General features: G+C 37.8%; 1 protein-coding gene across 1 annotated transcript in view; it reads left to right on the top strand.

The window, feature by feature from the left end:
• LOC100367290 (putative protein FAM10A4) overlaps positions 1-25,142 on the top strand; it is a 68,242-nt gene that overhangs the window by 26,291 nt on the left and 16,809 nt on the right. Inside the window, exons 7-8 of the mRNA XM_085498162.1 lie at positions 12,890-13,000; positions 24,142-24,244. Of these exons, the coding sequence (XP_085354288.1) occupies positions 12,890-13,000; positions 24,142-24,244 (214 nt within the window). The remainder of the gene's footprint in view (positions 1-12,889; positions 13,001-24,141; positions 24,245-25,142) is intronic.

Here is a 25,142-nt window from a genome sequence, read left to right as displayed (position 1 = left end):
TTCAGATATGTCCTAGGAAATCTCATTTTATACTACCACTTAAGGGGTCACACAAAGAGAGCAAGGTGAGTTCAGATATGTCCTAGGAAATCTCATTTTATACTACCACTTAAGGGGTCACACAAAGAGAGCAAGGTGAGTTCAGATATGTCCTAGGAAATCTCATTTTATACTACCACTTAGGGGGTCACACAAAGAGAGCAAGGTGAGTTCAGATATGTCCTAGGAAATCTCATTTTATACTACCACTTAGGGGGTCACACAAAGAGAGCAAGGTGAGTTCAGATATGTCCTAGGAAATCTCATTTTATACTACCACTTAGGGGGTCACACAAAGAGAGCAAGGTGAGTTCAGATATGTCCTAGGAAATCTCATTTTATACTACCACTTAGGGGGTCACACAAAGAGAGCAAGGTGAGTTCAGATATGTCCTAGGAAATCTCATTTTATACTACCACTTAGGGGGTCACACAAAGAGAGCAAGGTGAGTTCAGATATGTCCTAGGAAATCTCATTTTATACTACCACTTAAGGGGTCACACAAAGAGAGCAAGGTGAGTTCAGATATGTCCTAGGAAATCTCATTTTATACTACCACTTAGGGGGTCACACAAAGAGAGCAAGGTGAGTTCAGATATGTCCTAGGAAATCTCATTTTATACTACCACTTAAGGGGTCACACAAAGAGAGCAAGGTGAGTTCAGATATGTCCTAGGAAATCTCATTTTATACTACCACTTAAGGGGTCACACAAAGAGAGCAAGGTGAGTTCAGATATGTCCTAGGAAATCTCATTTTATACTACCACTTAGGGGGTCACACAAAGAGAGCAAGGTGAGTTCAGATATGTCCTAGGAAATCTCATTTTATACTACCACTTAGGGGGTCACACAAAGAGAGCAAGGTGAGTTCAGATATGTCCTAGGAAATCTCATTTTATACTACCACTTAGGGGGTCACACAAAGAGAGCAAGGTGAGTTCAGATATGTCCTAGGAAATCTCATTTTATACTACCACTTAGGGGGTCACACAAAGAGAGCAAGGTGAGTTCAGATATGTCCTAGGAAATCTCATTTTATACTACCACTTAGGGGGTCACACAAAGAGAGCAAGGTGAGTTCAGATATGTCCTAGGAAATCTCATTTTATACTACCACTTAAGGGGTCACACAAAGAGAGCAAGGTGAGTTCAGATATGTCCTAGGAAATCTCATTTTATACTACCACTTAGGGGGTCACACAAAGAGAGCAAGGTGAGTTCAGATATGTCCTAGGAAATCTCATTTTATACTACCACTTAAGGGGTCACACAAAGAGAGCAAGGTGAGTTCAGATATGTCCTAGGAAATCTCATTTTATACTACCACTTAGGGGGTCACACAAAGAGAGCAAGGTGAGTTCAGATATGTCCTAGGAAATCTCATTTTATACTACCACTTAGGGGGTCACACAAAGAGAGCAAGGTGAGTTCAGATATGTCCTAGGAAATCTCATTTTATACTACCACTTAGGGGGTCACACAAAGAGAGCAAGGTGAGTTCAGATATGTCCTAGGAAATCTCATTTTATACTACCACTTAGGGGGTCACACAAAGAGAGCAAGGTGAGTTCAGATATGTCCTAGGAAATGTCATTTTATACTACCACTTAGGGGGTCACACAAAGAGAGCAAGGTGAGTTCAGATATGTCCTAGGAAATCTCATTTTATACTACCACTTAGGGGGTCACACAAAGAGAGCAAGGTGAGTTCAGATATGTCCTAGGAAATCTCATTTTATACTACCACTTAGGGGGTCACACAAAGAGAGCAAGGTGAGTTCAGATATGTCCTAGGAAATCTCATTTTATACTACCACTTAGGGGGTCACACAAAGAGAGCAAGGTGAGTTCAGATATGTCCTAGGAAATCTCATTTTATACTACCACTTAGGGGGTCACACAAAGAGAGCAAGGTGAGTTCAGATATGTCCTAGGAAATCTCATTTTATACTACCACTTAGGGGGTCACACAAAGAGAGCAAGGTGAGTTCAGATATGTCCTAGGAAATCTCATTTTATACTACCATTTAGGGGGTCACACAAAGAGAGCAAGGTGAGTTCAGATATGTCCTAGGAAATGTCATTTTATACTACCACTTAGGGGGTCACACAAAGAGAGCAAGGTGAGTTCAGATATGTCCTAGGAAATCTCATTTTATACTACCACTTAGGGGGTCACACAAAGAGAGCAAGGTGAGTTCAGATATGTCCTAGGAAATCTCATTTTATACTACCACTTAGGGGGTCACACAAAGAGAGCAAGGTGAGTTCAGATATGTCCTAGGAAATCTCATTTTATACTACCACTTAGGGGGTCACACAAAGAGAGCAAGGTGAGTTCAGATATGTCCTAGGAAATCTCATTTTATACTACCACTTAGGGGGTCACACAAACAGAGCAAGGTGAGTTCAGATATGTCCTAGGAAATCTCATTTTATACTACCACTTAGGGGGTCACACAAAGAGAGCAAGGTGAGTTCAGATATGTCCTAGGAAATGTCATTTTATACTACCACTTAGGGGGTCACACAAAGAGAGCAAGGTGAGTTCAGATATGTCCTAGGAAATCTCATTTTATACTACCACTTAGGGGGTCACACAAAGAGAGCAAGGTGAGTTCAGATATGTCCTAGGAAATCTCATTTTATACTACCACTTAGGGGGTCACACAAAGAGAGCAAGGTGAGTTCAGATATGTCCTAGGAAATCTCATTTTATACTACCACTTAGGGGGTCACACAAAGAGAGCAAGGTGAGTTCAGATATGTCCTAGGAAATCTCATTTTATACTACCACTTAGGGGGTCACACAAAGAGAGCAAGGTGAGTTCAGATATGTCCTAGGAAATCTCATTTTATACTACCATTTAGGGGGTCACACAAAGAGAGCAAGGTGAGTTCAGATATGTCCTAGGAAATGTCATTTTATACTACCACTTAGGGGGTCACACAAAGAGAGCAAGGTGAGTTCAGATATGTCCTAGGAAATCTCATTTTATACTACCACTTAGGGGGTCACACAAAGAGAGCAAGGTGAGTTCAGATATGTCCTAGGAAATCTCATTTTATACTACCACTTAGGGGGTCACACAAAGAGAGCAAGGTGAGTTCAGATATGTCCTAGGAAATCTCATTTTATACTACCACTTAGGGGGTCACACAAAGAGAGCAAGGTGAGTTCAGATATGTCCTAGGAAATCTCATTTTATACTACCACTTAGGGGGTCACACAAACAGAGCAAGGTGAGTTCAGATATGTCCTAGGAAATCTCATTTTATACTACCACTTAGGGGGTCACACAAAGAGAGCAAGGTGAGTTCAGATATGTTCTAGGAAATCTCATTTTATACTACCACTTAGGGGGTCACACAAAGAGAGCAAGGTGAGTTCAGATATGTCCTTGGAAATCTCATTTTATACTACCACTTAGGGGGTCACACAAAGAGAGCAAGGTGAGTTCAGATATGTCCTAGGAAATCTCATTTTATACTACCATTTAGGGGGTCACACAAAGAGAGCAAGGTGAGTTCAGATATGTCCTAGGAAATGTCATTTTATACTACCACTTAGGGGGTCACACAAAGAGAGCAAGGTGAGTTCAGATATGTCCTAGGAAATGTCATTTTATACTACCACTTAGGGGATCACACAAAGAGAGCAAGGTGAGTTCAGATATGTCCTAGGAAATCTCATTTTATATTACCACTTAGGGGATCACACAAAGAGAGCAAGGTGAGTTCAGATATGTCCTAGGAAATCTCATTTTATACTACCACTTAGGGGATCACATTTAAGAATTCTATGGCTATATAATGTGCAAGTATGATTGCTTTGTCTAAAATGAACCCTGTGTAAACCTGCTGTCTAAACTGAACCCTGTGTAAACCTGCTGTCTAAACTGAACCCTGTGTAAACCTGTCTAAATTGAACCCTGTGTAAACCTGTCTAAACTGAACCCTATGTAAACCTGCTGTCTAAACTGAACCCTGTGTAAACCTGCTGTCTAAACTGAACCCTGTGTAAACAAGCTGTCTAAACTGAGCCCTGTGTAAACAAGCTGTCTAAACTGAGCCCTGTGTAAACAAGCTGTCTAAACTGAACCTTATTTAAACCTGTCTAAACTGAGCCGTGTAAACCTGCTGTATAAACTGAACCCTGTGTAAACCTGTCTAAACTGAACCCTTTGTAAACCTGCTGTCTAAACTGAACTCTGTGTAAACCTGCTGTCTAAACTGAGCCCTGTGTAAACCTGCTGTCTAAACTGAGCCCTGTGTAAACCTGCTGTCTAAACTGAGCCCTGTGTAAACCTGCTGTCTAAACTGAACCCGGTGTAAACCTGTCTAAACTGAGCCCTGCGTAAACCTGCTGTCTAAACTGAACCCTGTGTAAACCTGCTGTCTAAACTGAACCCTGTGTAAACCTGCTGTCTATACTGAGCCCTGTGTAAACCTGTCTAAACTGAGCCCTGTGTAAACCTGCTGTCTAAACTGAGCCCTGTGTAAACCTGCTGTCTAAACTGAGCCCTGTGTAAACCTACTGTCTAAAACTGAGCCCTGTGTAAACAAGCTGTCTAAACTGAACCTTATTTAAACCTGTCTAAACTAAATCCTGTGTAAACCTGCTGTCTAAACTGAGCCCTGAGTAAACCTGTCTAAACTGAACCCTGTGTAAACCTGCTGTCTAAACTGAGCCCTGTGTAAACCTGTCTAAACTGAACCCTGTGTAAACCTGCTGTCTAAACTGAGCCCTGAGTAAACCTGTCTAAACTGAACCCTGTGTAAACCTGCTGTCTAAACTGAACCCTGTGTAAACCTGCTGTCTAAACTAAACCCTGTGTATACCTGCTGTCTAAACTGTGCCCTGTGTAAACCTGCTGTTTAAACTGGGCCCTGTGTAAACCTGCTGTCTAAACTGGGCCCTGTGTATACCTGCTGTCTAAACTGAGCCCTGTGTAAACCTGTCTAAACTGAGCCCTGTGTAAACCTGCTGTCTAAACTGAGCCATGTGTAAACATAAACTGAACCTTATTTAAACCTGTCTAAACTGAACCCTGTGTAAAACTGCTGTCTAAACTGAACCCTTTGTAAACCTGCTGTCTAAACTAAACCCTGTGTAAACCTGCTGTCTAAACTGAACTCTGTGTAAACCTGCTGTCTAAACTGAACCCTGTGTAAACCTGCTGTCTAAACTGAACCCTGTGTAAACCTGCTGTTTAAACTGAACCCTGTGTAAACCTGCTGTTTAAACTGAACCCTGTGTAAACCTGCTGTCTAAACTGAGCTCTATGTAAACCTGCTGTTTAAACTGAACCCCGTGTAAACCTGCTGTATAAACTGAACCCTGTGTAAACCTGTCTAAACTGAACCCTTTGTAAACCTGCTGTCTAAACTGAGCCCTGTGTAAACCTGCTGTCTAAACTGAGCCCTGTGTAAACCTGCTGTCTAAACTGAACTCTGTGTATACCTGCTGTCTAAACTAAACCCTGTGTATACCTGCTGTCTAAACTGAGCCCTGCGTAAACCTGCTGTTTAAACTGAGCCCTGTGTAAACCTGCTGTCTAAACTGGGCCCTGTGTATACCTGCTGTCTAAACTGAGCCCTGTGTAAACCTGTCTAAACTGAGCCCTGTGTAAACCTGCTGTCTAAACTGAGCCATGTGTAAACATAAACTGAACCTTATTTAAACCTGTCTAAACTGAACCCTGTGTAAAACTGCTGTCTAAACTGAACCCTTTGTAAACCTGCTGTCTAAACTAAACCCTGTGTAAACCTGCTGTTTAAACTGAACCCTGTGTAAACCTGCTGTTTAAACTGAACCCTGTGTAAACCTGCTGTCTAAACTGAGCTCTATGTAAACCTGCTGTTTAAACTGAACCCCGTGTAAACCTGCTGTATAAACTGAACCCTGTGTAAACCTGTCTAAACTGAACCCTTTGTAAACCTGCTGTCTAAACTGAGCCCTGTGTAAACCTGCTGTCTAAACTGAGCCCTGTGTAAACCTGCTGTCTAAACTGAACTCTGTGTATACCTGCTGTCTAAACTAAACCCTGTGTATACCTGCTGTCTAAACTGAGCCCTGCGTAAACCTGCTGTTTAAACTGAGCCCTGTGTAAACCTGCTGTCTAAACTGGGCCCTGTGTATACCTGCTGTCTAAACTGAGCCCTGTGTAAACCTGTCTAAACTGAGCCCTGTGTAAACCTGCTGTCTAAACTGAGCCATGTGTAAACATAAACTGAACCTTATTTAAACCTGTCTAAACTGAACCCTGTGTAAAACTGCTGTCTAAACTGAACCCTTTGTAAACCTGCTGTCTAAACTAAACCCTGTGTAAACCTGCTGTCTAAACTGAACTCTGTGTAAACCTGCTGTCTAAACTGAACCCTGTGTAAACCTGCTGTCTAAACTGAACCCTGTGTAAACCTGCTGTTTAAACTGAACCCTGTGTAAACCTGCTGTTTAAACTGAACCCTGTGTAAACCTGCTGTTTAAACTGAACCCTGTGTAAACCTGCTGTTTAAACTGAACCCCGTGTAAACCTGCTGTATAAACTGAACCCTGTGTAAACCTGTCTAAACTGAACCCTTTGTAAACCTGCTGTCTAAACTGAGCCCTGTGTAAACCTGCTGTCTAAACTGAGCCCTGTGTAAACCTGCTGTCTAAACTGAACCCGGTGTAAACCTGTCTAAACTGAGCCCTGCGTAAACCTGCTGTCTAAACTGAGCCCTGCGTAAACCTGCTGTCTAAACTGAACCCTGTGTAAACCTGCTGTCTAAACTGAACCCTGTGTAAACCTGCTGTCTAAACTGAACCCTGTGTAAACCTGCTGTCTAAACTGAACCCTGTGTAAACCTGTCTAAACTGAGCCCTGCGTAAACCTGCTGTCTAAACTGAACCCTGTGTAAACCTGCTGTCTAAACTGAACCCTGTGTAAACCTGCTGTCTATACTGAGCCCTGTGTAAACCTGTCTAAACTGAGCCCTGTGTAAACCTGCTGTCTAAACTGAGCCCTGTGTAAACCTGCTGTCTAAACTGAGCCCTGTGTAAACCTACTGTCTAAAACTGAGCCCTGTGTAAACAAGCTGTCTAAACTGAACCTTATTTAAACCTGTCTAAACTAAATCCTGTGTAAACCTGCTGTCTAAACTGAGCCCTGAGTAAACCTGTCTAAACTGAACCCTGTGTAAACCTGCTGTCTAAACTGAGCCCTGTGTAAACCTGCTGTCTAAACTGGGCCCTGTGTATACCTGCTGTCTAAACTGAGCCCTGTGTAAACCTGTCTAAACTGAGCCCTGTGTAAACCTGCTGTCTAAACTGAACCCTGTGTAAACCTGCTGTCTAAACTGAGCCCTGTGTAAACCTGCTGTCTAAACTGAGCCATGTGTAAACATAAACTGAACCTTATTTAAACCTGTCTAAACTGAACCCTGTGTAAAACTGCTGTCTAAACTGAACCCTTTGTAAACCTGCTGTCTAAACTAAACCCTGTGTAAACCTGCTGTCTAAACTGAACCCTGTGTAAACCTGCTGTTTAAACTGAACCCTGTGTAAACCTGCTGTTTAAACTGAACCCTGTGTAAACCTGCTGTCTAAACTGAACTCTATGTAAACCTGCTGTTTAAACTGAACCCTGTGTAAACCTGCTGTCTATACTGAGCCCTGTGTAAACCTGCTGTCTAAACTGAACCCTGTGTAAACCTGTCTAAACTGAGCCCTGCGTAAACCTGCTGTCTAAACTGAACCCTGTGTAAACCTGCTGTCTAAACTGAACCCTGTGTAAACCTGCTGTCTATACTGAGCCCTGTGTAAACCTGTCTAAACTGAGCCCTGTGTAAACCTGCTGTCTAAACTGAGCCCTGTGTAAACCTGCTGTCTAAACTGAGCCCTGTGTAAACCTACTGTCTAAAACTGAGCCCTGTGTAAACAAGCTGTCTAAACTGAACCTTATTTAAACCTGTCTAAACTAAATCCTGTGTAAACCTGCTGTCTAAACTGAGCCCTGAGTAAACCTGTCTAAACTGAACCCTGTGTATACCTGCTGTCTAAACTGAGCCCTGTGTAAACCTGCTGTCTAAACTGAGCCATGTGTAAACATAAACTGAACCTTATTTAAACCTGTCTAAACTGAACCCTGTGTAAAACTGCTGTCTAAACTGAACCCTTTGTAAACCTGCTGTCTAAACTAAACCCTGTGTAAACCTGCTGTCTAAACTGAACCCTGTGTAAACCTGCTGTTTAAACTGAACCCTGTGTAAACCTGCTGTTTAAACTGAACCCTGTGTAAACCTGCTGTCTAAACTGAACTCTATGTAAACCTGCTGTTTAAACTGAGCCCTGTGTAAACCTGCTGTCTATACTGAGCCCTGTGTAAACCTGTCTAAACTGAGCCCTGTGTAAACCTGCTGTCTAAACTGAGCCCTGTGTAAACCTGCTGTCTAAACTGAGCCCTGTGTAAACCTACTGTCTAAAACTGAGCCCTGTGTAAACAAGCTGTCTAAACTGAACCTTATTTAAACCTGTCTAAACTAAATCCTGTGTAAACCTGCTGTCTAAACTGAGCCCTGAGTAAGCCTGTCTAAACTGAACCCTGTGTAAACCTGCTGTCTAAACTGAGCCCCGAGTAAACCTGTCTAAACTGAACCCTGTGTAAACCTGCTGTCTAAACTGAGCTCTATGTAAACCTGCTGTTTAAACTGAACTCTGTGTAAACCTGCTGTTTAAACTGAACGCTGTGTAAAGATATTTTTGTTCACCTCCATCACTGCTCAGTGTTATTCTAATGTCTATAACAAGGCTGTAATACAGGATAAAGTGAAGAAACATGGTTTTCGCAAATTTCCATCGTTTCACGTTAGCCATATTTTTTTTATTATTTTCATTAGCACAATATCAAATATTGCAGTTGAAATGCTAATCTGCTAGTATTTAATTGGGCATTTTTAGACTTCTGTTTTGACCACTGTGCGTGTGTGTCCACCTGTATCTTGAACATGCCTGGTCCGAACACATTCAAAATTCATATGAGCATCCATTCGTTTTATGATCCCATTCAAGATGGCAAAATGGCAGCTATTTTTGTACTGAAAATTCATCAAAATCAAGCATTTCTGCTGTAACAGATCTGAGATCTGGATCTCAGTCATGCTTAGACAGATTTTGTTTAAACTTGGTATGTACATTGAAGTTTATGGGACCTTAACGCATATCAAACTCAAACTGGTGGTCATTTTGTTTCAGTAAAAGCAGTTATGGAGCTATACTTCTGAGATTCTCTAAATGTTCATGTTCAAACTTAATGTGTTTCTTAAACTTGAGAACTCATGGGAATATGTAATGTAATTGTGTTATTCAAAATTGACAGTGAACTACTACATTCAGTAAAATTAAACATGGTGCCTATATGTGCAAAGAAATCATACAGTGACATTCACACCTATGCGGGCGCACACACATGCTTCAAACTACATATCTTAACTTACAACTTAAGGTAGCGTTAAAGGGAAAAATGCATTTAGGGGTGGAATTTCACTTTTTTAACTTTTTATATAGCAGAAAACATCCTTGTTCTTGAGTGAAAATTTCTAAATTCTATTGTGAGTAGAACACCTTATAAACTAGGTTTAAAATTATTACAAACACACACATGTGCTACGATCTTAGTTTAACTGTTTAATTTGCATAAATCTTGCTTAATTAATGTTGATTGATCTCTGGAGCTTAACAGTAGCACCAGACCAGTTTTGTTTCCTGTTTACTTCATTTCACCACCAAGCTACCAGCAAGATTTCACAAACGCTATTTCATATCCCAATATTTATTAGTCCCCATTCGGACAAAGTCCGAAAACGGGGACTTATAATTCGGCCTCCATCTGTGCGTCCGTCCGGAGTCATATCTCAGAATCCCTTGGACCTATTCCGTTCATTCTTTGCATGTGTCTAGTACTTTATGTGGGACATATGCACATGCAGTGGTTTAGCGATTCGATTCAAAGATGGCCGACAGGCAGCCATCTTGTTTTTTTGGAAAATGTCGTATTTTGGACACGCTTTGTCAGTTTTCATTCAAATTTAGTACATAGATTATACATGTTAGGATACATGTCCATGACGATTTATTTCACAATTGGATCAAAGATGGCCGACTGGCAGCCATCTTGTTTTTTGAAAATGTTGTATTTTGGACATGCTTTGTCAGTTTTCATTCAAATTTAGTACGTAGATCATACATGTTAGGATACATGTCCCCGACCGTCCACGAGTTCCTGAGTCTGTGTGTCCGTCCGTTCGTGCGTCAGTCTGTCCAGAGTCGTATTTCAGAATCCTGTGGACCGATTTCGTTCATTCTTTGCATGTGCCTAGTATCTTATGTGGGACATATGCACATGCAGTGGCTTAGCAATTCGATTCAAAATGGCCGACAGGCAGCCATCTTGTTTTTTGAAAATGTTGCATTTTGGACATGCTTTGTCAGTTGTCATTCAAACTTGGTACATAGATTATACATGTTAGGATACATGTCCATGACGATTTATTTTGCAATTGGATCAAAGATGGTTGACTGGCAGGCAACGTGTTTTTGTTTTTATGCGGTATCTTGGACGTGCTCTGTCAGTTTTCATTCAAATTTGGCACATACATGTACTTTATACATGTTAGGATGCATGTCCATGACAATTTGTTTTAAAATCTGGTCAAGGATGACCGATCGACAGCAATCTGACTTTTTGACCTTACTACTATATTTCCACAATTTATGTACCATTTTCATTCGTATTTGGCACATACATCATACATATCAGTGTATTTCATAATCAGATCAAAGATGGCTGAATAACGGCTGTTTTTATTTTTGGCCATATTACTACTACACGAAACACGTGTTTTGATGTAAATAAACAATCTGTTGTATACGCCACTTGGAACTCAAGTTTCAAGGACACTCGCGAAAACCCCTCCGCTTTAATATGACGAGCACAAAGAGAACTTTCAAAAAATTAACGGGGACTGTGTCATTTTCAATGACTTGTTTATTATATACAACAATGCCACTCGAAGTAAAAGGGAGAAGAGGTCCAAAAAAAGAAAGACACTATGTTATTGTTTGAGGGAACAAATTTTACTGAAAGAATCAGACCGTGGTTCTTTTCGTAACTAAAGAGAAGACACAATTTTTTAGTGCATACTGTACCATAAGTGACAGCTGCACGACAGAGTCCGACAGACACTGGGTCATACATCTAGTACAACAGAAGAAACAGATATGCCAATTTCTGTCTCAACGAAAAAAGTGGGCCGTAATGACAATATAATGGAAGAAGATTCTGAAGTCCTAAGAATAATCGACCTAATGTCCGTGAACGAATGCTCAGAGAAAGCCGCGACATGTGCCCTCTGTGGAAAAGAAACTTTGACCATGCATGAAAAGACGCAACAAGGCTGGGGGAGTTTTCTTGAGTTGAGATGTTTGAATGGCGACTGTCGCCGAGCTGTGGAGATGACTTCATCAAAACAAAATGGAAAACAGAAAGAAAATTGTGGGAAAGAGAGAAATCGGCAAAGGAAGACGGGCGCTCATTAAATTGTCAAATTTCATTTAACTTCTGCCACCAATTTCCGCTCACTCATACAAAAAACACACCGCTATTTTGGCTTCAAATAGTGAAGAGACGGCCGAACAGAAATTTCTGTCAGCTGTCAGAAGAGTAACAATAAAAATTTTCCCCAGAAAAAACAGAGACAATACTATTTTGATGCATAATATACTTTGACGTAGTCTATTAACGTTATTTTATTTTTATTATGACATCTGCAAGTCAGGATTTATAAACAATCGGCTGATCGGTAATTTGCAACATGTGTGTACAAGCTGTTGACTTTATAAACATAGCGGGACATCAGAAGCTTGGCTCACGAGGCAGTTTCACCAACTCCGCGTTTTGTAGAACAAAAACACACGCACAAATAGATTTGTGCCGATTTAATTATTTTTTTTAAAAACAGTGTTGTTCCAGTTGTGGTACTTGATCTTCTTGTGGTGTTTCTGCAGTGTTCATAAGGTACGCAAAGTGATATCCATGGTTTCGCGTAAATTTAAACAAAATGGCGATTATCTCAACTTCATTTTCGACTTCAACCAGGTCCTTCTAAACTATTTAACTCCCAGACTATTTTGTCATTTCCTTTGATATGTTCAGGAACAATTGTTCCGGTCTGGTACATTCAAAGCACGTTATGTGGATTTATTGTCTTGAGAAGAAAAAAAATAACCACATTGTCAATCGGCAATAGTGTTAATTACGGGTTATTTTAAAAGTGTGAACATTTTAGAAGGCAGTGTGAAAAAAATATTCAATGAAAATACTACAAACTTTTGTTCTATACTCCTAGTGAAGATGTGTTTTAAACAAGTAAAACTGCCATTCGATACACGTATGCGTTGAATAGTTTTAAACACAATTTTTAATACCGTTAGCAACCACAAAAAAATGCATCACACTTTTAAAAAGCTGGCAAAATAGGCTTTGATATTGGTATATAACATGACAAACTTTTTTTTTTTTTTTAAATCCCATGCGACAGTTTTGGACATTGAGTGTCACTGTTGTCTCTCCTGACATTTTTGTTCAGCCTAAGGTAGGATTTGAACTTGGGTCTACCGATCATGAGTCTGGTGCAACAACCACTATGCTACCAGTGAACGGTCTTGAACATGACAAACTTAACATATTTGTTAGTAGTGTAATTTATTGTTGAAAATTCCTATAAATCATAGTGCAGCACCACTTTAATATCCTAATTTTGACATTAATCATTGCATTGGTTCAATATATTACTTTCTTCATTACAGTGTGTACGTACGTCAACAGAAACCAAATGCTGCAGTTCGTGACTGTGACAGAGCAATCCATTTAAATCCAGATTCAGCTCAGCCATACAAATGGAGAGGCAAGGCACATAGGTAAAAATAGCCATTGTATAACATAGCATACTGTAGCTTTGCTATGCATTGTATACATGTATATATCTAGCATACTGTAGCTTTGCTATGCATTGTATATATCTAGCATACTGTAGCTTTGCTATGCATTGTATATATCTAGCATACTGTAGCTTTGCTATGCATTGTATATATCTAGCATACTGTAGCTTTGCTATGCATTGTATATATCTAGCATACTGTAGCTTTGCTATGCATTGTATATATCTAGCATACTGTAGCTTTGCTATGCATAGTATATATCTAGCATACTGTAGCTTTGCTATGCATTGTATATATCTAGCATACTGTAGCTTTGCTATGCATTGTATATATCTAGCATACTGTAGCTTTGCTATGCATTGTATATATCTAGCATACTGTAGCTTTGCTATGCATTGTATATATCTAGCATACTGTAGCTTTGCTATGCATTGTATATATCTAGCATACTGTAGCTTTGCTATGCATTGTATACATATATATCTAGCATACTGTAGCTTTGCTATGCATTGTATACATATATATCTAGCATACTGTAGCTTTGCTATGCATTGTATACATATATATCTAGCATACTGTAGCTTTGCTATGCATTGTATATATCTAGCATACTGTAGCTTTGCTATGCATTGTATATATCTAGCATACTGTAGCTTTGCTATGCATTGTATATATCTAGCATACTGTAGCTTTGCTATGCATTGTATATATCTAGCATACTGTAGCTTTGCTATGCATTGTATATATCTAGCATACTGTAGCTTTGCTATGCATTGTATACATGTATATCTAGCATACTGTAGCTTTGCTATGCATTGTATATATCTAGCATACTGTAGCTTTGCTATGCATTGTATACATGTATATCTAGCATACTGTAGCTTTGCTATGCATTGTATATATCTAGCATACTGTAGCTTTGCTATGCATTGTATATATCTAGCATACTGTAGCTTTGCTATGCATTGTATATATCTAGCATACTGTAGCTTTGCTATGCATTGTATATATCTAGCATACTGTAGCTTTGCTATGCATTGTATATATCTAGCATACTGTAGCTTTGCTATGCATTGTATATATCTAGCATACTGTAGCTTTGCTATGCATTGTATATATCTAGCATACTGTAGCTTTGCTATGCATAGTATATATCTAGCATACTGTAGCTTTGCTATGCATAGTATATATCTAGCATACTGTAGCTTTGCTATGCATTGTATACATGTATATCTAGCATACTGTAGCTTTGCTATGCATTGTATATATCTAGCATACTGTAGCTTTGCTATGCATTGTATATATCTAGCATACTGTAGCTTTGCTATGCATTGTATACATATATATCTAGCATACTGTAGCTTTGCTATGCATTGTATACATATATATCTAGCATACTGTAGCTTTGCTATGCATTGTATACATATATATCTAGCATACTGTAGCTTTGCTATGCATTGTATACATGTATATCTAGCATACTGTAGCTTTGCTATGCATTGTATACATGTATATCTAGCATACTGTAGCTTTGCTATGCATTGTATACATATATATCTAGCATACTGTAGCTTTGCTATGCATTGTATACATGTATATCTAGCATACTGTAGCTTTGCTATGCATTGTATATATCTAGCATACTGTAGCTTTGCTATGCATTGTATATATCTAGCATACTGTAGCTTTGCTATGCATTGTATATATCTAGCATACTGTAGCTTTGCTATGCATTGTATATATCTAGCATACTGTAGCTTTGCTATGCATTGTATATATCTAGCATACTGTAGCTTTGCTATGCATTGTATATATCTAGCATAATGTAGCTTTGCTATGCATTGTATACATGTATATCTAGCATACTGTAGCTTTGCTATGCATTGTATACATGTATATCTAGCATACTGTAGCTTTGCTATGCATTGTATATATCTAGCATACTGTAGCTTTGCTATGCATTGTATATATCTAGCATACTGTAGCTTTGCTATGCATTGTATACATGTATATCTAGCATACTGTAGCTTTGCTATGCATTGTATACATGTATATCTAGCATACTGTAGCTTTGCTATGCATTGTATATATCTAGCATACTGTAGCTTTGCTATGCATTGTATATATCTAGCATACTGTAGCTTTGCTATGCATTGTATACATGTATATCTAGCATACTGTAGCTTTGCTATGCATTGTATATATCTAGCATACTGTAGCTTTGCTATGCATTGTATACATCTAGCATACTGTAGCTTTGCTATGCATTGTATATATCTAGCATACTGTAGCTTTGCTATGCATTGTATATATCTAGTATACTGTAGCTTTGCTATGCATTGTATATATCTAGCATACTGTAGCTTTGCTATGCATTGTATATATCTAGCATACTGTAGCTGTGCTATGCATTGTATATATCTAGCATACTGTAGCTTTGCTATGCATTGTATATATCTAGCATACTGTAGCTTTGCTATGCATTGTATATATCTAGCATACTGTAGCTTTGCTATGCATTGTATATATCTAGCATACTGTAGCTTTGCTATGCATTGTATATATCTAGCATACTGTAGCTTTGCTATGCATTGTATATATCTAGCATACTGTAGCTTTGCTATGCATTGTATATATCTAGCATACTGTAGCTTTGCTATGCATTGTATATATCTAGCATACTGTAGCTTTGCTATGCATTGTATATATCTAGCATACTGTAGCTTTGCTATGCATTGTATATATCTAGCATACTGTAGCTTTGCTATGCATTGTATATATCTAGCATACTGTAGCTTTGCTATGCATTGTATATATCTAGCATACTGTAGCTTTGCTATGCATTGTATATATCTAGCATACTGTAGCTGTGCTATGCATTGTATATATCTAGCATACTGTAGCTGTGCTATGCATTGTATATATCTAGCATACTGTAGCTTTGCTATGCATTGTATATATCTAGCATACTGTAGCTTTGCTATGCATTGTATATATCTAGCATACTGTAGCTTTGCTATGCATTGTATATATCTAGCATACTGTAGCTTTGCTATGCATTGTATATATCTAGCATACTGTAGCTTTGCTATGCATTGTATATATCTAGCATACTGTAGCTTTGCTATGCATTGTATATATCTAGCATACTGTAGCTTTGCTATGCATTGTATATATCTAGCATACTGTAGCTTTGCTATGCATTGTATATATCTAGCATACTGTAGCTTTGCTATGCATTGTATATATCTAGCATACTGTAGCTTTGCTATGCATTGTATATATCTAGCATACTGTAGCTTTGCTATGCATTGTATATATCTAGCATACTGTAGCTTTGCTATGCATTGTATATATCTAGCATACTGTAGCTTTGCTATGCATTGTATATATCTAGCATTCTGTAGCTGTGCTATGCATTGTATATATCTAGCATACTGTAGCTTTGCTATGCATTGTATATATCTAGCATACTGTAGCTTTGCTATGCATTGTATATATCTAGCACACTGTAGCTTTGCTATGCATTGTATATATCTAGCACACTGTAGCTTTGCTATGCATTGTATATATCTAGCATAATGTAGCTTTGCTATGCATTGTATATATCTAGCATACTGTAGCTTTGCTATGCATTGTATATATCTAGCATACTGTAGCTTTGCTATGCATTGTATATATCTAGCATACTGTAGCTGTGCTATGCATTGTATATATCTAGCATTCTGTAGCTGTGCTATGCATTGTATATATCTAGCATACTGTAGCTTTGCTATGCATTGTATATATCTAGCATACTGTAGCTTTGCTATGCATTGTATATATCTAGCATACTGTAGCTTTGCTATGCATTGTATATATCTAGCATACTGTAGCTTTGCTATGCATTGTATATATCTAGCATACTGTAGCTTTGCTATGCATTGTATATATCTAGCATAATGTAGCTTTGCTATGCATTGTATATATCTAGCATACTGTAGCTTTGCTATGCATTGTATATATCTAGCATACTGTAGCTTTGCTATGCATTGTATATATCTAGCATACTGTAGCTTTGCTATGCATTGTATATATCTAGCATACTGTAGCTTTGCTATGCATTGTATATATCTAGCATAATGTAGCTTTGCTATGCATTGTATATATCTAGCATACTGTAGCTTTGCTATGCATTGTATATATCTAGCATACTGTAGCTTTGCTATGCATTGTATATATCTAGCATACTGTAGCTTTGCTATGCATTGTATATATCTAGCATACTGTAGCTTTGCTATGCATTGTATATATCTAGCATAATGTAGCTTTGCTATGCATTGTATATATCTAGCATACTGTAGCTTTGCTATGCATTGTATATATCTAGCATAATGTAGCTTTGCTATGCATTGTATATATCTAGCATACTGTAGCTGTGCTATGCATTGTATATATCTAGCATACTGTAGCTTTGCTATGCATTGTATATATCTAGCATACTGTAGCTTTGCTATGCATTGTATATATCTAGCATACTGTAGCTTTGCTATGCATTGTATATATCTAGCATACTGTAGCTTTGCTATGCATTGTATATATCTAGCATACTGTAGCTTTGCTATGCATTGTATATATCTAGCATACTGTAGCTTTGCTATGCATTGTATATATCTAGCATAATGTAGCTTTGCTATGCATTGTATATATCTAGCATACTGTAGCTTTGCTATGCAATGTATATATCTAGCATACTGTAGCTGTGCTATGCATTGTATATATCTAGCATACTGTAGCTTTGCTATGCATTGTATGTATCTAGCATACTGTAGCTTTGCTATGCATTGTATATATCTAGCATACTGTAGCTTTGCTATGCAATGTATATATCTAGCATACTGTAGCTGTGCTATGCATTGTATATATCTAGCATACTGTAGCTTTGCTATGCATTGTATGTATCTAGCATACTGTAGCTTTGCTATGCATTGTATATATCTAGCATACTGTAGCTTTGCTATGCATTGTATATATCTAGCATACTGTAGCTTTGCTATGCATTGTATATATCTAGCATACTGTAGCTTTGCTATGCATTGTATATATCTAGCATAATGTAGCTTTGCTATGCATTGTATATATCTAGCATACTGTAGCTTTGCTATGCATTGTATACATCTAGCATACTGTAGCTTTGCTATGCATTGTATACATCTAGCATACTGTAGCTTTGCTATGCATTGTATATATCTAGCATAATGTAGCTTTGCTATGCATTGTATATATCTAGCATACTGTAGCTTTGCTATGCATTGTATATATCTAGCATACTGTAGCTGTGCTATGCATTGTATATATCTAGCATACTGTAGCTTTGCTATGCATTGTATATATCTAGCATACTGTAGCTGTGCTATGCATTGTGTATATCTAGCATACTGTAGCTTTGCTATGCATTGTATATATCTAGCATACTGTAGCTTTGCTATGCATTGTATATATCTAGCATACTGTAGCTTTGCTATGCATTGTATATATCTAGCATACTGTAGCTTTGCTATGCATTGTATATATCTAGCATACTGTAGCTTTGCTATGCATTGTATATATCTAGCATACTGTAGCTTTGCTATGCATTGTATATATCTAGCATACTGTAGCTTTGCTATGCATTGTATATATCTAGCATACTGTAGCTTTGCTATGCATTGTATATATCTAGCATACTGTAGCTTTGCTATGCATTGTATATATCTAGCATACTGTAGCTTTGCTATGCATTGTATATATCTAGCATACTGTAGCTTTGCTATGCATTGTATATATCTAGCATACTGTAGCTTTGCTATGCATTGTATATATCTAGCATACTGTAGCTTTGCTATGCATTGTATATATCTAGCATACTGTAGCTTTGCTATGCATTGTATATATCTAGCATACTGTAGCTTTGCTATGCATTGTATATATCTAGCATACTGTAGCTTTGCTATGCATTGTATATATCTAGCATACTGTAGCTTTGCTATGCATTGTATATATCTAGCATACTGTAGCTTTGCTATGCATTGTATACATGTATATCTAGCATACTGTAGCTTTGCTATGCATTGTATATATCTAGCATACTGTAGCTTTGCTATGCATTGTATACATGTATATCTAGCATACTGTAGCTTTGCTATGCATTGTATACATATATATCTAGCATACCGTAGCTTTGCTATGCATTGTATACATGTATATCTAGCATACTGTAGCTTTGCTATACATGTATATCTAGCATACTGTAGCTTTGCTATGCATTGTATACATATATATCTAGCATACCGTAGCTTTGCTATGCATTGTATACATGTATATCTAGCATACTGTAGCTTTGCTATACATGTATATCTAGCATACTGTAGCTTTGCTATGCATTGTATATATCTAGCATACTGTAGCTTTGCTATGCATTGTATATATCTAGCATACTGTAGCTTTGCTATGCATTGTATATATCTAGCATACTGTAGCTTTGCTATGCATTGTATATATCTAGCATACTGTAGCTTTGCTATGCATTGTATACATGTATATCTAGCATACTGTAGCTTTGCTATGCATTGTATACATCTAGCATACTGTAGCTTTGCTATGCATTGTATACATCTAGCATACTGTAGCTTTGCTATGCATTGTATATATCTAGCATACTGTAGCTTTGCTATGCATTGTATATATCTAGCATACTGTAGCTTTGCTATGCATTGTATACATCTAGCATACTGTAGCTTTGCTATGCATTGTATACATCTAGCATACTGTAGCTTTGCTATGCATTGTATATATCTAGCATACTGTAGCTTTGCTATGCATTGTATATATCTAGCATACTGTAGCTTTGCTATGCATTGTATATATCTAGCATACTGTAGCTTTGCTATGCATTGTATATATCTAGCATACTGTAGCTGTGCTATGCATTGTATATATCTAGCATACTGTAGCTTTGCTATGCATTGTATATATCTAGCATACTGTAGCTTTGCTATGCATTGTATATATCTAGCATACTGTAGCTTTGCTATGCATTGTATATATCTAGCATACTGTAGCTTTGCTATGCATTGTATATATCTAGCATACTGTAGCTTTGCTATGCATTGTATATATCTAGCATACTGTAGCTTTGCTATGCATTGTATATATCTAGCATACTGTAGCTTTGCTATGCATTGTATATATCTAGCATACTGTAGCTTTGCTATGCATTGTATATATCTAGCATACTGTAGCTTTGCTATGCATTGTATATATCTAGCATACTGTAGCTTTGCTATGCATTGTATATATCTAGCATACTGTAGCTTTGCTATGCATTGTATATATCTAGCATACTGTAGCTTTGCTATGCATTGTATATATCTAGCATACTGTAGCTTTGCTATGCATTGTATATATCTAGCATACTGTAGCTTTGCTATGCATTGTATATATCTAGCATACTGTAGCTTTGCTATGCATTGTATATATCTAGCATACTGTAGCTTTGCTATGCATTGTATATATCTAGCATACTGTAGCTTTGCTATGCATTGTATATATCTAGCATACTGTAGCTTTGCTATGCATTGTATATATCTAGCATACTGTAGCTGTGCTATGCATTGTATATATCTAGCATACTGTAGCTGTGCTATGCATTGTATATATCTAGCATACTGTAGCTGTGCTATGCATTGTATATATCTAGCATACTGTAGCTGTGCTATGCATTGTATATATCTAGCATACTGTAGCTGTGCTATGCATTGTATATATCTAGCATACTGTAGCTTTGCTATGCATTGTATATATCTAGCATACTGTAGCTTTGCTATGCATTGTATATATCTAGCATACTGTAGCTTTGCTATGCAATGTATATATCTAGCATACTGTAGCTTTGCTATGCAATGTATATATCTAGCATACTGTAGCTTTGCTATGCATTGTATATATCTAGCATACTGTAGCTTTGCTATGCATTGTATATATCTAGCATACTGTAGCTTTGCTATGCATTGTATATATCTAGCATACTGTAGCTTTGCTATGCATTGTATATATCTAGCATACTGTAGCTTTGCTATGCATTGTATATATCTAGCATACTGTAGCTTTGCTATGCATTGTATATATCTAGCATACTGTAGCTGTGCTATGCATTGTATATATCTAGCATACTGTAGCTTTGCTATGCATTGTATATATCTAGCATACTGTAGCTTTGCTATGCATTGTATATATCTAGCATACTGTAGCTTTGCTATGCATTGTATATATCTAGCATACTGTAGCTTTGCTATGCATTGTATATATCTAGCATACTGTAGCTTTGCTATGCATTGTATATATCTAGCATACTGTAGCTTTGCTATGCATTGTATATATCTAGCATACTGTAGCTTTGCTATGCATTGTATGTATCTAGCATACTGTAGCTTTGCTATGCATTGTATGTATCTAGCATACTGTAGCTTTGCTATGCATTGTATGTATCTAGCATACTGTAGCTGTGCTATGCATTGTATGTATCTAGCATACTGTAGCTGTGCTATGCGTTGTATGTATCTAGCATACTGTAGCTTTGCTATGCATTGTATGTATCTAGCATACTGTAGCTGTGCTATGCATTGTATGTATCTAGCATACTGTAGCTGTGCTATGCATTGTATGTATCTAGCATACTGTAGCTGTGCTATGCGTTGTATGTATCTAGCATACTGTAGCTTTGCTATGCGTTGTATGTATCTAGCATACTGTAGCTTTGCTATGCGTTGTATGTATCTAGCATACTGTAGCTTTGCTATGCGTTGTATATATCTAGCATACTGTAGCTGTGCTATGCATTGTATATATCTAGCATACTGTAGCTGTGCTATACATTGTATATATCTAGCATACTGTAGCTTTGCTATGCATTGTATATATCTAGCATACTGTAGCTTTGCTATGCATTGTATATATCTAGCATACTGTAGCTTTGCTATGCATTGTATATATCTAGCATACTGTAGCTTTGCTATGCATTGTATATATCTAGCATACTGTAGCTGTGCTATGCGTTGTATGTATCTAGCATACTGTAGCTTTGCTATGCGTTGTATATATCTAGCATACTGTAGCTTTGCTATGCGTTGTATATATCTAGCATACTGTAGCTTTGCTATGCATTGTATATATCTAGCATACTGTAGCTTTGCTATGCATTGTATATATCTAGCATACTGTAGCTTTGCTATGCATTGTATGTATCTAGCATACTGTAGCTTTGCTATGCATTGTATGTATCTAGCATACTGTAGCTGTGCTATGCATTGTATGTATCTAGCATACTGTAGCTGTGCTATGCGTTGTATGTATCTAGCATACTGTAGCTTTGCTATGCATTGTATGTATCTAGCATACTGTAGCTGTGCTATGCATTGTATGTATCTAGCATACTGTAGCTGTGCTATGCGTTGTATGTATCTAGCATACTGTAGCTTTGCTATGCGTTGTATGTATCTAGCATACTGTAGCTTTGCTATGCGTTGTATATATCTAGCATACTGTAGCTGTGCTATGCATTGTATATATCTAGCATACTGTAGCTGTGCTATGCATTGTATATATCTAGCATACTGTAGCTGTGCTATACATTGTATATATCTAGCATACTGTAGCTGTGCTATGCATTGTATATATCTAGCATACTGTAGCTGTGCTATGCATTGTATATATCTAGCATACTGTAGCTTTGCTATGCATTGTATATATCTAGCATACTGTAGCTGTGCTATGCATTGTATATATCTAGCATACTGTAGCTGTGCTATGCATTGTATATATCTAGCATACTGTAGCTGTGCTATGCATTGTATATATCTAGCATACTGTAGCTGTGCTATGCATTGTATATATCTAGCATACTGTTGCTGTGCTATGCATTGTATATATCTAGCATACTGTAGCTGTGCTATGCATTGTATATATCTAGCATACTGTAGCTGTGCTATGCATTGTATATATCTAGCATACTGTAGCTGTGCTATGCATTGTATATATCTAGCATACTGTAGCTGTGCTATGCATTGTATATATCTAGCATACTGTAGCTGTGCTATGCATTGTATATATCTAGCATACTGTAGCTTTGCTATGCATTGTATATATCTAGCATACTGTAGCTGTGCTATGCATTGTGTATATCTAGCATACTGTAGCTGTGCTATGCATTGTGTATATCTAGCATACTGTAGCTGTGCTATGCATTGTGTATATCTAGCATACTGTAGCTTTGCTATGCATTGTGTATATCTAGCATACTGTAGCTTTGCTATGCATTGTGTATATCTAGCATACTGTAACTTTGCTATGCATTGTGTATATCTAGCATACTGTAGCTTTGCTATGCATTGTGTATATCTAGCATAGTGTAGCTTTGCTATGCATTGTATATATCTAGCATACTGTAGCTTTGCTATGCATTGTATATATCTAGCATACTGTAGCTATGCTATGCATTGTATATATCTAGCATACTGTAGCTGTGCTATGCATTGTATATATCTAGCATACTGTAGCTTTGCTATGCATTGTATATATCTAGCATACTGTAGCTTTGCTATGCATTGTATATATCTAGCATACTGTAGCTTTGCTATGCATTGTATATATCTAGCATACTGTAGCTTTGCTATGCATTGTGTATATCTAGCATACTGTAGCTTTGCTATGCATTGTATATATCTAGCATACTGTAGCTTTGCTATGCATTGTATATATCTAGCATACTGTAGCTTTGCTATGCATTGTGTATATCTAGCATACTGTAGCTTTGCTATGCATTGTGTATATCTAGCATACATGTTGAGTTAATAGCTGTAACAATATGACCTATAGATGATCAATTGGGTCTCATTGGTAATAACATATTTAATATTTTTTCAAATTATAAATTATCCTGGGATGTTTTGTATCTCACTCTCAGCCTGGTGTTTTACTGACAAGACTAGTTAATTTTATGAATGTCAATCAAAACTCTTATTTTAGGAAACCTTGTGAAAATTCATTGCTTCAAAATTTCCTGATTTGCATACTTGTGATAATTGATAGAAATATGGTATTTTCAGATTACTTGGTCACTGGGAAGAAGCAGCTAAAGATCTCCAGATGGCTTGTAGATTAGATTATGATGACACTGCTTATGAAATGTTGAAAGAAGTTGAACCAAAGGTAGGTAACCATCTACTAAGTAAAAACTTTAAATACACATGAATATAATACAAGCACCACACATCTACACAAAGAAACTGCACATCTATCCAAGGGCATCACACTTCCGGCTGAGGCATCACATATCTACACGAGGGCTTTGCACATCCACTGAGGGCATCACATATCTACACAAGGGCATTGCACATCCACTGAGGGCATCACATATCTACACAAGGGCATTGCACATCCACTGAGGGCATCACATATCTACACAAGGACATTGCACATCCACTGAGGGCATCACATATCTACACAAGGACATTGCACATCCACTGAAGGCATCACATATCTACACGAGGGCTTTGCACATCCACTGAGGGCATCACATATCTACACAAGGGAATTGCACATCCACTGAGGGCATCACATATCTACACAAGGGCATTGCACATCCACTGAGGGCATCACATATCTACACAAGGGCATTGCACATTCACTGAGGGCATCACATATCTACACAAGGGCATTGCACATCCACTGAGGGCATCACATATCTACACAAGGGCATTGCACATCCACTGAGGGAATCACATATCTACACAAGGGCATTGCACATCCACTGAGGGCATCACATATCTACACAAGGGCATTGCACATCCACTGAGGGCATCACATATCTACACAAGGACATTGCACATCCACTGAAGGCATCACATATCTACACGAGGGCTTTGCACATCCACTGAGGGCATCACATATCTACACAAGGGAATTGCACATCCACTGAGGGCATCACATATCTACACAAGGGCATTGCACATCCACTGAGGGCATCACATATCTACACAAGGGCATTGCACATTCACCGAGGGCATTGCACATTCACTGAGGGCATCGCACATTCACTGAGGGCATC

This window comes from Saccoglossus kowalevskii, chromosome 4 (assembly GCF_978046115.1).
Source record: "Saccoglossus kowalevskii chromosome 4, keSacKowa6.1, whole genome shotgun sequence".
NCBI lineage: Eukaryota > Metazoa > Hemichordata > Enteropneusta > Harrimaniidae > Saccoglossus > Saccoglossus kowalevskii.
The sequence above is the reverse complement of the archived record's forward strand: the minus strand, read 5'-3'. Positions and strand labels throughout refer to the sequence as shown.